This window comes from Tachypleus tridentatus, chromosome 6 (assembly GCF_004210375.1).
Source record: "Tachypleus tridentatus isolate NWPU-2018 chromosome 6, ASM421037v1, whole genome shotgun sequence".
Taxonomy (NCBI): Eukaryota; Metazoa; Arthropoda; class Merostomata; order Xiphosura; family Limulidae; genus Tachypleus; species Tachypleus tridentatus.
Genome location: NC_134830.1, coordinates 124,513,860 through 124,532,445, shown reverse-complemented (window position 1 = coordinate 124,532,445; position 18,586 = coordinate 124,513,860). Strand labels below are relative to the sequence as shown.

The window sequence follows — 18,586 nt, the reverse complement described above, 5'->3', positions numbered from 1 at the left end:
TTACGACAGATTTAAACAGTTACAGGAAGGAAACAAAATAAACACTAATTCTTAGCTTAAAGTTTAAAGAATGATATACCTCCTGGGCCAAATAATTCACCCCAAGGATTTAAATGAGGTTAAGGAATAGATATGCGACCCACTTGCAATTATTTTTTGTAAGACCATGAACAGTAGGCATGTGCCAAAGAGCTGAATGTTGACTAAAGGTACTTCTATTTTCAAGGTGATAAAAATTATCCTGGTAATTATAAACCTATTAGTCTTACATCAGTGGTGGTAAAGATTTTCCTGGTAATTATAAACCTGTTAATCTTATGTCAGTGGTGGTAAAAATTATTTTGGTAATTATAAACCTGTTAACCTTATATCCATTATGATAAAGATTATCCTGGTAATTATAAACCTGTTAGCTTTGCATCGGTGGTGAGAAAGAAGTTCTGGCCTCCTAGTGTTGTTAGTGAGAATTAAAGTAACATTAGTTTAATCAAGTAACTTAGACTGGTTTGTTTCTTTTTAAAATTAACTCGTGAGAAACCAGAAGATGTGAGAATTCAGTGAATACCCCAATAACTATAACTGACTAAAGTGAATGGTTTACAGGAAAAAGTAATTTATTAATTAATACATTCGACTCAGGGGAAATGCTGAACATTATATGGATGGTAGTACAATGATGTGATTAACCAGAAATCTCTGTTCAGTGACTTCCACTGAATAACAAAGAGTAGCAATAGCTTGTAACATAGAAACATTTATCAACATGGTTACAGTACAGATCATGCATGATATAGAAGATTTACCACTGATTAATTAACAAAAATCTTCCCTGTAAATATAATGAAATGATCTGTTTATAAGGAGCCATAAAATGTCAATATTTGAAATGGATTTGATATGCTCACTCCTTAAATTATAATAGTTTCTCAAATAAATTATTTAGGAAATGAAAGTGACCCATTTCTTGTGATCTGTATAATACTTCTGACAGTTGTAGTTCCAGTAGAAAACACAGGAAACTGTGGAAAGATAATCTAAAGTAAAACCTTCACAGGATTTCCTTACTACCACTTTTTGTCAAACATAACACATTATATTACAGTCATTAATTATGTTGAATTCTGTTGTAACACCATGCTACATAACACAGTCACTAGTTAATTATTATATTATAGTCTTTGTTAATTGTACAAACAATACATATTACCTTACTTGTTTGTTTGGATATAAGAACTGAAGGAATTTTTCAGGTTATGCTGTAGTTATTAGTTTCATAATAAAAAGTTATTAATTCTGAACATTTGATGGTTGTTTATCAACTAAATTACTGTACAGAATTGTAATACAATGGCTGAATTTATTAATTAATTAATATTAGCAGCATGGCTTGAAAAACATTAGTTTATTGTTTCTTTTTGGTGGAAAGTTGCAGAAAGTATTAACTTAATCATGAACATTCTGTACTTTATAGCAGTGGTAAGTTTTAACAGTTAATAAATGATAAACTTCCACCTCTGGTCACACCTTTAAACTATATTTCTGTTCAAGCAGTATCATTTTTTCACTGTTTATTAAACAAACCAGTTTATTCCTTCACATAATAATTTTCAGTTATTTAAAACATTTAATCACACAAGTTTAACACTAGCTGGTCTTCGTGAAGAAGGACTGTATGCTTTTCATTCCTGTTTTATCTACCTTCATCAATCGTTTCTGTGAAGTTGTTAACTTGTGTTCCTGATAAAAGAAAATACAATACAATAAAAACAATAATAGATACCAATTCTCTCTATTCTTATATTTAGAAATTTTATCACAATGAAATTAGCTTGTTTCAGAGTATAGCAGAAAGTCTGAAACAAATCATTTCTAGCACTTTCTAAACAATATTGTTAACTGTATAATGTACTTACTGATGTTTCCAATGAGAAGAAATCTGCTGGTGGCATAAGTGGACATAGCAAGTATCACAACAATCAAATATTTGTCAAACAAGTTAATTTCTGTATTTTAAAAATTATTATACATTATTTGATTTTTTTTTTCAAGTTTGGAGACATTCATATCAAGTTCCTACAGTATATCATATATTCATTTCAGTCAAAGTAAAATTAATATTTGCAACTCTACAAACCTTGGTCTTTATCTTGCTTTCTAAGGTCACAGATACACTGTAATCTTCTTCAGGTTCTACGGCATCATTCATTTTAGCACGCTAAAATGAAATAAGAAATAGTTAATCAGAGTAATAGAATAACAATTTCATTACCAGAATGTTTAATATATGATACAAACTAACCTTCTGTGGTGGCTCATCTGCTGATCTTTCTTCAGTCTTATTACTCTCCAAGCTGTAAGTACAAAAAGTCTAGAATTAAAAACTTGGTATCTAGAAGCTAAAAATAGAAGTATAGAACCAAAACCTTCACATCCCTAAGGTTAAGATAAAGAGAATCTATAATTAAAAACTGGACATATGTAATAAGGAAAATAAAAATCTAGAACAAAAATCTTGATGCTGCATGATGGACATGAAAGCATAGAACCAAATACCTGACACCTGAATATCAATCAGATGTAGTTTCTGCAGAAATAACATGCATAACAGACAACCTTCTTCATTACAGGTAATAAAAGCACTTTCAAACATAGCTTTCATAAAACTATATCACACACAATAGCTTCAAAACACATCAGCAACGAATACAGAACTTACCCTAAATGAGACTTGAGTTGAAAGTCAATATCTTCAGAAAGATACTCAGAAAGTAGTTCATATACATACTGAAGGTACATTCCTGAAAACATAATTAACATAGGTCTGTCAACTTTAAATATGATTCATCACGAAAGTATTCAGTAAATCGTTAAGCATACTGAAGGCACATTCCTTGATAGCTCTGTATCCTAGCAAAAGTGAAGGCTATAAAAAACTATGGTTTGTCTGACCTATAAATATTTTATGTTGAGTAATTTATGTTTTACTTCATCATTACCATGGGAGGTGGATATAATAGAGAATATACTTCATGAAAATGTAACACTAGAGGAAACCTGGATTTATTAAAACATTGCCTTGTAGAATTAAGAACTTAAAACTTGTATTCCATTAAAATATGGATTATTAGCTATGAATTAATGCTATACTAATTGGTATGACATAAACAAATAATAGTTTAATAAAATCTTTGAATGTAAGACAAAAGTTTTGTGACATGTGCAGTAAAGGACAGAAATAATCTTCAGCTTTCCAATTCTCACTCCACCCCCACCATCAGTCTAAGTAACTGGACTTTATTCTTAGATAGCAGTATGGAAAAAGAACAAAGCACCTTAAACTGTTAATGAGGCAAAGAAAAGCCACAAAGTTAATGAAATTAGCTGAAACATTCTGATCCTTGGTAAGTTACAAAGCAGGACAAGTGTATTATCCAAAGTCTAGGGATATTACATGGAAGACTCTTTCATTAAAATGACTGGAAGGAACAAAGAGATCTGTGCAAGTGTTAAGATTTCCATTCTTATAAGTGCTAAGGTTTTTTAAGTTCTCACGAGGAATCCATTCTTGGAAAAAATGGAGAAATTACTGAATGTGTGGATCTGTAAACAAGAGTCCATTGTTCATAGCATATCTATACATGAGGAAACAGTCTATATGGATATGTAGTTTCTTATCAAGATGGAAGTACTGTCGATGCCAGTGCGTTTCAGGCAAGTAATGGCCAATTTGCCAACTTTAAGCAGTACTTCAACCGCCTGATTCATTCAACTATAAACTTTGGAAATACACAGTGTGGGTATTTTATAAATATGTAACATCAGTCAGCTCCTTTCTCAAAGTCTCTGATCTTTAAATCTTTTCTTAATCAACTGAACCATAAAGCCTCAATGGTCCCTTTGATGTAATCTCCCTCGTCACAGAAGTCCCAACAACCAAACTCTAAGATAGCTTTAGAACTTTACATCCAAAACCCCAAGCCATTAATACACACCCCCAGCAACATATTAACAACTACTGTAGAATTCACCATAACCAAAACTAATTTTACACTCAATAACGAAAACTACTTACAAATAAATGACCTAAGTATGGGGAATCCCGTGTAACCAGTTCTAGCCTACATTTTTATGACACAGATTGAATCACAAGCAATCAATTCAGATTTACACCCACCACTGTACTGGCACAAGTATGTTGATGATACAATTGCTGGATCCACATCTACAGAACACACACTTAGTTTTTTCAATCACATTAACTCAATACATCCCAGCATAAGTTCACCTGTGAACACAAGAAAATTAACAAAATAACATTTCTCAACCTGAAGATCACAAGAGCCAATTACATAGTTGAAAACAGAAATCCAAAGAAAAATCACCCAAAGTGGATTATACATTTCCTGGGATGCAGCATATAAAACAAAACAAAAACTCAACATATTAATAAACCTAATAAACACTGCCACAACACTATGCTCACCCAATACAATAAATGATGAAACTAACAAAATAAAACACAACAATAATAAATTTCTTTCAAAAACCATTGAAAAAATTACACACAGATACTCACACACACCTAAATCCAACAACATGGCCAACAACAAATAAAATATAAAACAACAACTATATTAGTAACAAAATCACCAACATTTGGAAAACACAACATTCCAGTAAACACTAAATTTATTCAAAAATCAGGTATAAAACTGAAGTCCATATTATGTAATAACTATACTGACAAATACAACACAAGCATTATTTAAAAAATACAGTTCAACAACTGCCACAACTTCTATATTGGTGAAGCAAGCAAATAAATGAAAACAAGATACAAAACACACACAAAAAAACACCTTAGCACATTTTTGAGCACTGCAAATCAAATAAGCACAACATGACCATAAAAAACACCAACATACTAAGTTGGTAAACAAGTACCAACAAATCCAAAAATTAAAGTAACCCTATTCATATAAAAACTTAAACTAAAATTGAAAAAGTACAAAGAAAAACCTTTATTCCTACATTAACTGCAATGCCCCCTATAATCTCATACTTATGTCACGTACTCAGCGACGGTCAGTTGCAAACTCTCTTTGTAAACCTGAAGATAACTTAAGAAGGTTGAAATGTTGTTCGGTACTTTATTTTAATTAAAATTTTAATACCATACCAGCTATCTTTAAACCACATTAATACTTTAACCAGTTTAACATGAAACTGGGTCAGCAGACAGTTACACACAGTCCCTTGAATTCATTAAGAAAAAAGAAATGTCTCCTGATGTCCAATCTGTGCTATAGGTTCTGGTGTTTTGAAAAGCTTATAGCATTAAACACTGTGTTGATATCACCAAAATGTCATGGCACAAGGTAAAAAGAGTGTCACAAATGTATGATGGCATCATCTTTGTCCTGAAGTAGTGATGGTTGAGAAGGAAATTGCCACTATTGTGAGATTCGCTAAAGAAATCAGAGGATAGTAGTTTGGTAATATAAGGGATGAGGAGTTGGTTGAGATGCTGGAATCCCATTACTAAGAACCAACAAATGAAAAACTTGATGTGCCGATAGCAACAGTAAAGAATATGCTGAAGGGACAGAACCAGCTAAACCTGTCCTCACAGTAAAGGCTGTGTCCAATTTTCTATACAAGGTACATGAAATCACAGAAATAGCTATAGAAACAACTCTCATAATGAAGAGAAGAATTAAAATTTAAAAGAAGGTTTAACAACGTTCTAGCGCCATACAGAGAAATCTTGAAAGAATAGCAAAAGAAAGTCAAACAGCCAAAAAGTACTGATTTACAAAGCCCAAATCAGCCAGTGTAACACCTTCTGACCTCATATAGTTCTACATCAGGCCAAATTTTCTGATGATCCAACTTTAAACTAACTTTTCAGCCTCAAAATCTTTCATTATCATGTCTTCCTCTCATCAATAAAAAACCATCCTCATCATTCAAAGGTGATTAAAAGAAAATGCAGTGCTGTATTATTTCATTTTGACATATCTAGCTAAAACATACTTCAGAGGACCTGCTAAATCATGTATCCAATTTAATAAAGATATCAGAATTCTGTTCAAAATCTATAACATAGTACTTTGCCAGACCTCATGAGGTTAGTTATGATGTAACTAAATGTACTTTTCAGCAACATTTATATTACCATTAGAAGGTTCCACCTCCTTGTTACTTGGGATATATGTAGCTGCTCTTGATCCTACAGACACACAGACATTTTGCACTTTCAGTTCTCTCACTAAATTTTCTACTTTTTGTTCAAGCCACATCAGAGCCTTGTTGGTATTATATCGAAGAGCTGTGAGGCCTCCAACTTCTGAAATATTTAAATAATGAAAAATTCGTATTAAATACCCAAGAACCTTACTGTAAAACTTTGATTTATATAAACTTTATGTTGTATAACTATAGCTAACTCCATGATATATAAGCTCATTTACAATCAGTGAACTTTTACACAAAACAATGTGTAACAACTAACCATTTCACAAGAGAGAAGTTTACATTGGGTAATAAAATTTGTGAAAGAATAATTATATTTACACACACACAATCTACTATAACAGAAACTTCATACAAAATTATATACACATCTAATTACATTGAAAATAACAAAGAAAACATATGTAAAGCTAACAAGATCACAGGCACACTACAAAATTATAAAATGTTACAAAGCATGCATGGAAGTAAGCCATAATGATATGACAACAAACAAGTGTTCTTCCACAGTCATCACACAAGCTGACTTAGTCCATAATTTGCTGATGGGTATTCTACCACAAGCTGGTTTAGTCCAGAACTGTTTGATAGGTATTCTATCACAGTCCAGTCATCACTAAAGCTGTATTAGTCCATAATTTGTTAATGGGTATTCTAACACAGTCATCACTCAAGCTGACTTAGTCCAGGGTTCATTTGAAAGAGCATGGCTTTTTTTTACTCCCCTTCTAGGAGTGTTTGGATAATTATCAATAACCTCAGTTTTATCCTAATTAATTTCTTCTTCTGGATTGATCAGAAAACACATCAATGAAATGTGTACTAAAATTCCAGTTTACTATTTTGAGACAGTTATATGTGTTGTGATGGCAACTGATTATATTTATTTGCAGTATGTTCCCCTCTTTACCTTGTTTTTTTTAATACTTGTAATCCTTTGTTTCCAATATTTGTTATAACTGTATGCACGTATAAATCATCTGATGCAACAAGCTCTCTGCTGTAAGTTTATCACTTGCATGTTATCAAATTGTTAAACACTGTAATGTTCTGTTACATTAACCCCATTACTAAAGGTTTGGTACAATATACACAAGTACATCTACACATTTCCACTCTAACTTTTGATACAGCAAGTGTATCTTCACAAAATTTAATAAACTTTCAGTAAAGGTTTTAAGTATTTTGTATTAAAAAATCAGGTTTTGTAATGAAATAGTCTTATTGTTTGTAAATATAGTCTGTTTTGTTACTAGTCTGAGTGCAGAGTGATTTTATGTTATGATTAAAAAAAAACTATTCTTCATCCCAAAAATCTCACATTATTTGAGTAATATCTAAACCTATTGAATACATTTAAAATGTTTGTTTTCAGTTAAGACTATAGTTTTTGTTATTTTCTATACTCCAATTATGTGGGGTCTTATCACTTAACCAACTTCATAAACATCTTAAAAAAAAAAAAGGAAACAAATATAAAGTATGCTTTTATATGCTAGAATGACTACATGTTATAACACAAAGATACGTTTCATCTAAGCATATATATATATATATATATATATATATATATATATATGCTTAATATTAGCCTTCCAGTCATGCCTACCTAACATTACCCAACTTGCATTGATGTGGTGCATGTACACTTATGTTACATATCCAGTAATATAAAACTGACCTTTAGTTTTCCCTGTCTTAGCTGTGTTTCAGCAGACTAGTATTTTCTAATACACAATTACATTTCAATTAGTAGATAATTACTGTTTAGAAATACATTATTAAACTTATTTTTCTTAAAATATAGAACAATAAATAAAAAAGTAAAGTGAACAATTGCCTATCCTGGCTATGACCTTTGTACTTAGTTGTTGCTACACATAGGTTGATGAGCCTTTAAAATTTCTAAAACACACAACTGTGAAGAATTGGGAAGGGGAAGATTTCTGTCTAAAAATACACAACAGTGACGATGAATTCAGGAAGACTTCTATCTTAAAACACACAACAGTGACGATGAACCCGGGAAAACTTCTTTCTAAATACACACAACAGTGACGATGAATTCAGGAAGACTTCTATCTTAAAACACACAACAGTGACGATGAACTCGGGAAAACTTCTCTCTAAATACACACAACAGTGACAATGAACCCAGGAAGACTTCTATCTAAAAACACACAACAGTGACAATGAACCCAGGAAGACTTCTATCTAAAAACACACGACAGTGACAATGAACCCGGAAAGACTTCTTCCTAAAAACACATGACAGTGACAAACAACCTGGGAAGATTTCTGTCTAAAAACACACAACAGTAATGAAAGAGAAGAATATATAAATGTATGTAAATGTTATATTACTTTATATGTGGTAAAAAATATTTTCCACATGATGAAGCTAACAACTGCAAATCAAAATATCTAATGTTTTTAAGTGAATGTGTGTGTGTGACAAAAGGAATAAAAGTAAACTCATTAGATACATTTCTACCTGAATTCACAATACTTGCAATACAAAAATATGAAAGTAGTCACAGATATAGGAGAAATTCACTTAAAACTCAGCAATCTTCAAGCCTACACCAATAGTTTAGGTAAAACCAATCATTATCCCCCACCTCCATGTAAATATGTCACACATTGATTATTGATTCTGGGTAAATATCAGCATTATATTGCAATAATAAACTTAATACACTAAATACATAAATCATATAAATCTTTACAAATACCTTTCACGTCACAGAGTTGAAAAGCATTGTCTTCTATACAACTGAGTAGACGTTTACATTCAGGGTAAGTTTCATCTCTCAAAACCTGATCTAGAGGAGAATAACTTCTATTCTGAAAAGGTAAAAAAAATAAATTTAAATAACACAACAGACAAATCAGAGTAATAAATAATGGTTACTGTTATCTAAATATCCAGCTCTGTAGAAACAATTAGACAAAAGATGGTCATTATTATTATTATAGAGACAAAAGTTCATGTTACGATGGTCATTATTATTATTATTATAGAGACAAAAATTCATGTTACGATGGTCATTATTATTATTATTATAGAGACAAAACATTTAAGAAATAATACCAATTAAACTCTTATTCAAATGTGACCAACACATCAAAGAACTCAATTAAGCTAAATAACTAATGGAAGACCACAGTTTCCAATTTCCCTAGCTTTAGAGAAGGCCATCATGCTAGACAACTCACCATGGCCTTAATTAACAAGTAAATGTTCGATTTAACCTTCAATTGTGCAAGACAATTCCTGAGAGTAATATTAACAATATAATATTTGAACATGTAAATACATTTCACATCTCACATTTCTTTAAAAAAACTGTCATATCTCTCTTACAAGTACTTAGTCATCTTTTACACAAGAAATGCTACATTTCTCTACTTACAAAATTATCTTGTAAGACTGTGTAGCATTCAATAAATCAAAATATTCTTTGCTTTCCTACTTATTATCAATAGTAGAACAATTGATTTTATTCATGTAGTACAGAAAAAACAATGTTTAAGACATGCCTACTTGAGTTCAGGTAAAAGAAAAAAACAATGGATCAAAAGAGGCATGTCTGCTAAAGATAAGGTAGAGAAGAAATGATGAACAAAAACAGACATACCTGTTTGAGATAAGGTAAGACAAGAAACAAGGGATCAAAAGAGGCATGTCTGCTAGAGATAAGGTAGAGAAGAAACGATGAACAAAAACAGACATACCTGTTTGAGATAAGGTAAGACAAGAAACAAGGGATCAAAAGGGGTCATCATGAACAAGATTCCATCTGAAACAGTAAATATTTCAACATTTAAAAATTCTTTGTCAACTCATATCTTCATATCAACAAATCATTACACAACAATAATTTTTAACACAAAAGTAAAAGAATAAATCATTTCAACCTTTCTTCCCTAGATTAACAACAGTTTTGGTCAAGTAACATTTACCAACATACTGTATCCTGATTTTCTTTTAGTTTAACTAAGCACTATTAAATTATATTTTATCACTGTCTGCCTGACCAACAGTAGACAGTAGCTTTGTTTTAACCTGCCTGACCAGCAGTAGATGGTAGCTTGGTTTCATAGTTTCCCCAGTGGATACTACAATGGTAACTTTTTTATATACCAACTTGGAAAAAACTAAGCAGTTAACTAAAAGCTATCTTCATTCATTACTGAGGATAACTACACACCTTGTTCTACACACTCTCCTATAAACCATGATCTGTATTCTTCAGAAAACTGTGTCAGTTCGTATACTGAAGAATCATTGGGACCAAATCCAAACAAAGCTCCTGACCCTAAAAAGTAGAAGAAGATTTTATTAAAAATAATGTTTGTAAACAATCTTACAGTGACTTATTTCAAAAACAGTTCAAAGTTAGAACCATGTCATACTATGAAAACAGCTTTGCTGTAAGATGCGTAAGTGGAATGAATTGTTTAGCAGAGTTCAGTGTAGTTTTATTTAATTGTCCTAAATCAAATTATTACCTAGAAGTCACATACAGAATGGTGTTTTATAAGTAAAAGTTCCAATACCAAGCACGTAGCATAATATTAAAATAGCTATTTGTTCACCTTTTACAAGATTAAATTATTTTCTTCAGCATGCCTGACAACTTTTGTGACCTACAAGGCTTCCACACAAGTCCAGTTTATCCAACCAAAGAGAAAACATTACATACAATGTATAGTATGAGTAAGTGAAATCCTCTTAGCTATCACCAAGCTATTCAATTTGTTTTAATTAGATCTTGTTTGGCATAAAAACCAAGGGTTCACCTACTGACTGTAAAATCCTCAGTTGAGTAAAGTATTTAACATCAAAATTAAAATTAACTAACTAATAAAAAATTACGCGTCTGAGTACTTACTAAAATTAGAATTACGAATACACTTTGTAACATGATTAGAATCATATAACATTGAATATTACAGTACATAATCAAATACACCCATCTTATGACTTATTAACGCAAGAATACAATTTTGTAACACGGTACAAAACCATTACACTGTATATTACAGTACATATTAAAACACACCTGTCCGAGGATGTCGGAGTGTCACAAATGAGATATCCTGCTCTCTTTCTATACTTCTGTTCAGCAAGTTTTCTGTTAACATAAACTGGGCCAAATTACACATTTTTCTTGTATAGAACTAACATCTAACATGACTTAAAGAAGTTTCCAAAAGAAAATTATTTCAATATCCAGAAAATATTTTAAAAAAATGCTTATTTGCTCAAAAAAGTAGGTTTTTCATTATTTTTACTATACACTATTTTTATTAAAAGAATAAACAAATCCTACAAGTCTGGTTCTGAATGTTTTCAAATATCCTTAAACTGTTTAATGTACCAACTGTCTCACAAAAAGAATGTGTATATTAATTTATTTTCTTAATTTAAGTACCACGGCATAAATTTCAAGATTGTGGACTCTCTACCAGAATAAAGCCAAGAAAATGTTATGTATCAGATAATTCAATCTGTATTTATTCTACCTGGAAGTAATATTATTTTGTGCTGAGTTGAGGAATCATTATTCTTCATTCCTTCTATTTGTTTCATCACAGCCATATATCCTAATAAAAGTCACAGTCACTATCTTACTCCTGGAAACAAATTCAAAAACATTTGTGACAAGATAACATGCTAATACGTAATCACTATGACAGCAGTTTAAGCTAACAGCTAGTGTTTCACAAGTATACAATATTAATTTACTTATTGTTACTTTCATAAACAGCATTCTAAACTTAATAAACCAAACCTCATTACTTCCTATTTTTATTTTATTTTCAGGTTAATATATATTTTTAGGAATAACCTAAACCTTCTAGGCTAGTCACACATCATAAGATATTGGAATTACTCTAAAAAAATATTAATATCAGCAAATATAACCAACTGAGGAAACAATACATTCTAATCTTTATACGGATAAACATAAATATACTTAATTGGCTATACTGAATGCTAGATTGATTTTGAATTTAGCTCTAAGTTCAAAGTTTGTTCTGATCAGAAGTTAAAATTGAATATTAATATTCACTTTATATAGAGATAATTTAGTCCAAGATGTCAAATGCTTGAAGAAATTTATAAAAACTAGCTGGGGTACCTGTACCCTGGATGGAAGTTACGTAAATTCATGATTAATGAAAGGTTATCCTATGACATGAAAAGTTGTTTCCTTTATATATAATTAAAAAAAAACAAAAACAAAATGCCCATAAAAACATCAAAACACAAAATGTAAAAGTGCAAGTTTCAATGTATCTCCTCATGAATCAAACAAATCTCCATGCCAAATTTGGTGAAGATCCATGGACAGGGACAAACTAGTGGATGAGAAAAAAATCTGCAAAAATACTCGTATATCCATACCCTGCAAAGTATTTACATGGACATACAACGTACAGTACAATTATATTTATATAGATGGCACTAGTGCATTAGATCTCTGCAAGACACATCCTTGGGATCATATCTGCACTTTGAGAATAGAGAAAAATAAAGTTCTCCATGATGGGAAATGGAGACAAAACAGGAAAATCATTACCACTATTGCAAATCTACATGTATACATGATAAAAATTTCACAAAGTTGGGGGTTGCACATGACAAAATAATAAAGTTTTCCAGTATCATGTAAGCAAGAGTTCCATTACAGTATGTTTACCAAGGCATAACTAGCAGTTTTGCAGAAAATGTTACAATACGAGCAACACATGTTAAAACTAAATATCTAGAAATCCTCACATAATTTTGGAATAATCAACTTCTCTCAATATTTAGGTAATATAAGATTAATTTTGGTTACATATTCCAGTGATGTCAAGTGTCCTCTTTGGAAATGTACCATTATATGTGAACTTATAAATTAATTTCTAGTAATGCATAATCAACTACTTTTATGAAAGTTTACTTCCATACCATCATTCTTCTATTTCAGGGGTGGGCAACTTATTTTTCAATGTTTTCATTAGCCGTAGTTGTAACCACTAAGGTGGCAACACAATTTAAAAAAAATGGTTTGAAAGATGTTAGTTTGATCAAAATAATTGCATTTCAACTAACTTTCAATGCGAAAATTGATGGGGGTTTCATTAGAAAGTTTCAAGAAATTTGGCTTAATACCTATGCTCAATGAGCATCTTAGCTCTGCCTCTAAATTTATGTAAGTAAGCAGAGATCTGTATCTAGACTTGAGAAAATCTAGCATAGCAAATGTTGACTCGCACACTCATGTTGATCCAAATATGGAAAATAATTTTGAAATTGCTATCTTTAAGTTTGGAAGACTCATTTATCAGAATAGGGAACAACATTTCTCTGATAGAACATTTCTGTTTACCTTTTGTGTGTTCTACACTTTCAGGGTAAGCATCTCGTCTTCAAATCCACACTTATCCAAAGACAAAAAGAAATGTCATTTCCTAAGTCAAATTGAAATGAATCATCCAAAAATTCAAATACCAATTCAAATTTTTAAATTTGGAGAAACGTGATTGAAATTATTGAGTTAGGTTTTTGATCCAATTAACACAGAGATCATCTTTAGCATCAGAGAAATCATAGTCATTATTTTCTAGAAAACTATTCAACTTTGCAAAATGTATGAAATCATGTTTTGTAATTGTTCCACAAGGATGTTTAGCTTTATTTGAAATTCATGAATAGATTGTGACTGCTCGCTTGTTATTTTACCTCTTCCCTGAAGCTTTGTATTCAAATTATTCAAGTGAGCCATCATGTTGCACAGAAAGTGCAAATCACACTGTCATATTTCAATTTCAGGGAAATTTTCAATCCTACCTTTTTCAACAAGATACTCTTTTATTTGAGGAAATAAGAAAGTAAATCATTCCAAGACTTTTCCTCCACTTAACCATCTTACGTTTGCAAAATCAGTAAGATCATCAAAAGTATAGTCATTGCTCTTCTTCAAAGACTCAACAAACTATCAATGGATAAGAGAGCTTCCACTTCTAATATAATTCACAACTTTTACAACAATGTCCATCAAATTTTTCAGCCCATCACTTTTAGACATCTGAGCACATAAATTTTCCTAATGCAAAATGCAATGGTAAGATGGTAGTGTGGACTTCACATTATTTTCAATTAAATGCTGTTTCAAAAGAGAAACAAATCGTAATTTCCCCCCAGTTGTGGTAAGAACATCTGTTGTGACAGAAATCAGTTTTTTTAAATTGAGATTGAAATTTTTTGACATTTCAAGAAACTTTTCAAAGATGTTTTTTCCACATGTTCAATCTTATACTCCACAAAGGCCAAGCATTTGTTCCCTCACTTCAAGATTTTAAGTTACATATAGAACCCAAAGTATCAACTGTGCAGTGTTACTAACATCTGTTGACTCATCTAGTACTAAAGAAAAATACAGTCTTTTAGTTGTTCAAGCAACTGATTTTCTTTATCTTTCCCTAAGTCTAGCATTCTGCAGACAATTGTTCTTTGGCTTAAATGAAAATTATTTACCTCTAGAAGAATATCATCTTTTATTTTTGAATCATAATTCTCCAAGAGGGTTTCAATGACTACAATCAATATTTCTTTTATTTACTAATTCAGCATCAGAAAATGATTTTCCTTTAAGCTAGAATCCAAGCTACTTTATAGCTAACTAACATAATTAGTTCTATTGATGATAAAAATCTTTTTAGGCTTCCCTTTTGTTCATGAAGTCGTGCTTTCAGAAGGCTAATTTCATTCATACAATTTTTATCAACTGGAAATTTTACATCAAATTCATTGTGAAAATTGTCAGTGTTGCTTAAAGTTGTATAATTTATTATTCCTAAAGACTTTGTTACACAAAAGACACACTGGTTTATTATTTACTTCAATCATTGTAAACTTTAACTCTCATCTTACATTAAATTCTTGTTTCACGTTATTCCAGTCACACATCATTCTATTTTCATCAGTAATGACAGAACCAATTAAATTTTATTTATTTTCTAAGAATCATCTGGATTCTTCCATTTTTGAATTATCCACTTATCAATATTATGGGATTAAAAACAAAATATATTAGTTGCACAACAAAAATACATTAGCAAGTGCATGCAAAACAATCCACACTCAATTACAAACATCTGAACCAGACTGACGTTACAAAATGGATAGAGTCTGTAGGAGTAATAAAGCATGAGACATTAGCAATGATGTAACACAGTGCAGTTGCTGATTATCAAATTTACAATAAAAAATAAATGATAGAAAAAGTTAATTCATAATCTCGAGCTGGCCACATGTGGTCAGTGGCCATGGCATTGCCCACCCCTGTTCTATCTTCACTATTATTTGGAAGCAAATGCAGGCTATATTGAGATTCAGTGATGTTGAGAAAACCCACTTGTAGAGAAATATATATTGAGATTCCTTGATACAAAATATAATAAACTTTCCTATGTCCTGTTGCAAGTGTTTCATTTCTGGTATAGTGTAACCAGCAACAAGACACCACATAAATTTCATTTTAGAATCGGCTATACAGATAAAACTGTACTTGAGTGTTTAAGTAAAATAAAAGTGACACCTGGTGACCAGTTGAAAAATAGATGTTAAGTTAATCAATTTATACAAACAGATTTGGAAAATTATCTTAAATAAATAGCAAGATTTAAGAAAGTTATGGGTCATATAAACATAATAGAAATAAGCAAAGAATAATAATTTCTCTGACATAACAATGTTTAGTGACAACAAGGGACTTGTTGGTCCATCTTGACTGTCCCATCCTCCAAGTGAAACTAAAACTATTAAATAAATAAAATTAAAGCCAGCTTTTATCATTCATATACTTATCAATCTTTCTTTTAAACTTGCTCAAATTTACTGCCTCCACAACATCCAAAAACAATCCATTCTATAAGACCAACCAGCCAATTTGAAAAATAAAATTGTCTTAGCTGAAGACAGCTCCTACCTTGTTTAAACCTGTATTTGTGTCTCCTAGTTCTATAATTCTCACTGTTAAGTCGGAAAAATGTTGATGCATCTGTTATCAAGTCCTTTTACAATCTTAAACACTTAAATCATATGCCTTCTAACTCTTCTAGGTTGATTCCACAAGGTTAAGCAGTGTTTAGACAAGCAATCCAGTTAGTTTCTTTTATTTCTCTATCTGCTTTTCAGTGTCAATAGAAGATTTATCATTGTTGAAATATTCTCCAAGAGTTGTATGTGTATATTCTACACATTAGTGATTACATTTTCACACTGTATAAGGAAAATGATGTTTTGTGTTACACAAGTGACTTCTTTGAATATCTAAAATTGATCTTGTCAGTAATTCTTATTAACTTGTAAGTTGGACAAGCTTTACACCTGGATCACAACCATTCTTTATTGGACATAAAATTCACTTTTGTGTGGACTAGGATATATTTTAGAGTTCTATTTCTTTTTAGAAGGAGACAACAGGAATTTAAGGTGATTGTTAAGTTATAGCAGATGAAAATGTCTTTTCAGAATCCATGATCATGAAATGCTTCTGAGTTTAAACTTATAAGCAATAATGAGAGTAATTCTAGTTGAAAGTTTAGTATTACTCTGATTTAGGATGTTTTACAATGAATGTTGTTAGCCTTTTTAATCTCTGTTGATTCTGATATCTTTATATCCTCTTTCTAACAAAGATTCAGATACCTGGTGTATCTTCTGTAGCCTGTTTAACCTTGTAGAATCCTGGTGTCAGTGACCTCCAATCACTGCCTTCATCTCTGTCAGAAAGTAATTTTTATTCATTATTTCTTTCATGTATTGTAAACCCCAACTTTCCTAAATTAATTTGCTTGACATCTATTTTTCAACTAGTCTCCAAGTGTCATCTTTATTTTACTTGTACACTTAAGTACAGTTTTATATTTTTAGCCAATTTAAAAACTAAATATCCCTAACACTTTTTTACGTAATGCTCTCATCACCCACTACATTTTACTAGAAATGAGACAGCTACAACAGTACCTAGAAAACATACTAAACATTTCCTGCAAAAGTGGACGACTTCCATGATATCACTCAACTCCATTTATATATCACTCAATCCGCTACACTACCCTCCCCAGTGCCCGTGAAGAAATGTCCACCTTTCAAAAGGTATCGGGTTACACTTATAATGTTTTTATGCTTTTGTATCAAGACTTCTTGAATCTACATGTTTTTTCTGACATAATGAATAAATTTGCCTATTTATTGATAAATAATTTTGTTGAAAAACAATAACATTACTTCAACGTTCGCATTATATAATTATTGAGAATTTAACTGGAATGCTTTTAATATTACCGAAAACTTTAATTTAAATTTGATCACATTCCATAAATAAACTTTTAAATGATTTATAACTACAACGCAATACACTGATAATAGAACTTCGAAGTGTCAAAACAATAACATAGAAACAAAGTCAACAAATTTACAACTGCATAATATTCGAAAGACGTTATTTTAAACAAGGATGAGAACTGTACTATACTACTATAGTAATAGGCTTACTTACCTGTTATTTCGACACGGAACTCGGAAAGTAACGTCAAATGCGTTAAAAATTAAAAAAATAATATTCTTACTTCTAAACAAAAAATAACACAATGTGAGAAACTTTTGCGCTGGTTAGCTAAAATACCTGATACTACCAGAATGATATTAAGTTTACATAAGCCACTTGCACATTTAATCTTACAACATAATTGTCACTAGGATAAAACAATAATGTGTCACTGAAGTGATGTTTTGGTCACACGCCAGCGCCGTATAGTTCCCGCCAAATCTTTTTTCTTGTTGTTTTTGATACCCGAATCAACGGACATTTTTAATCATTTATTTTTGGGACAAATACTGATTTATGAGCACAATACATAGAAGGATTAGCAATAACTAACACACCGATAAGATAAAAAACAAATCTGAAACCTCCTGTGTAGACTATTTAACATAATTAAGTAATAATTATTTGTTTCATAGGGCAAATGAAGTATAGATAATAAAAGAACAAACTTAACAACAACAAAAAGATGTATAATAATTGCTTTTATGTCTTTCTTTTCATATTACTGTTTTTCAGAACTAATACTGTGGAGAACCAATAAATAAATTAGGTACATTTCATCCATTAGAAAGAGAACCCACTTTTTAGAAAATAAATTTTGAAGACAGCTAGAGTATCCGTTCCGTGGTAGGAAATTATGTAAATTCATGATTAAAGAAAGGTTATCCTAAGACATGAAAAAAATCTCTTCCAATATATGCACTTATATTTTTTAAAAA

General features: G+C 31.0%; 1 protein-coding gene across 6 annotated transcripts; it reads right to left on the bottom strand.

Moving 5' to 3' along the window:
• Positions 1-596: 596 nt before the first annotated feature.
• On the bottom strand, positions 597-18,194 carry LOC143253569 (ribonuclease H2 subunit B). 6 transcript variants are annotated; one of them, XM_076507641.1, is made up of 12 exons: positions 17,820-18,189; positions 16,967-17,040; positions 11,788-11,898; positions 11,325-11,396; positions 10,470-10,577; positions 9,994-10,058; positions 8,991-9,102; positions 6,179-6,349; positions 2,717-2,798; positions 2,300-2,351; positions 2,135-2,215; positions 597-1,737 (listed from the first exon to the last, which is right to left on the bottom strand). In XM_076507641.1, the coding sequence occupies exons 3-12, from the start codon at positions 11,861-11,863 to the stop codon at positions 1,645-1,647; spliced, it is 912 nt and encodes a 303-aa protein (XP_076363756.1). In that variant the 5' UTR covers positions 11,864-11,898; positions 16,967-17,040; positions 17,820-18,189; the 3' UTR covers positions 597-1,644. The 6 variants fall into 6 exon arrangements, with proteins under 6 accessions (XP_076363756.1, XP_076363755.1, XP_076363759.1 ...); XM_076507640.1 differs by lacking the exon at positions 16,967-17,040 and adding an exon at positions 16,245-16,537; XM_076507644.1 differs by lacking the exons at positions 11,325-11,396; positions 16,967-17,040 and adding an exon at positions 16,245-16,537 and having other exon boundaries at positions 17,820-18,194.
• Positions 18,195-18,586: the final 392 nt, after the last annotated feature.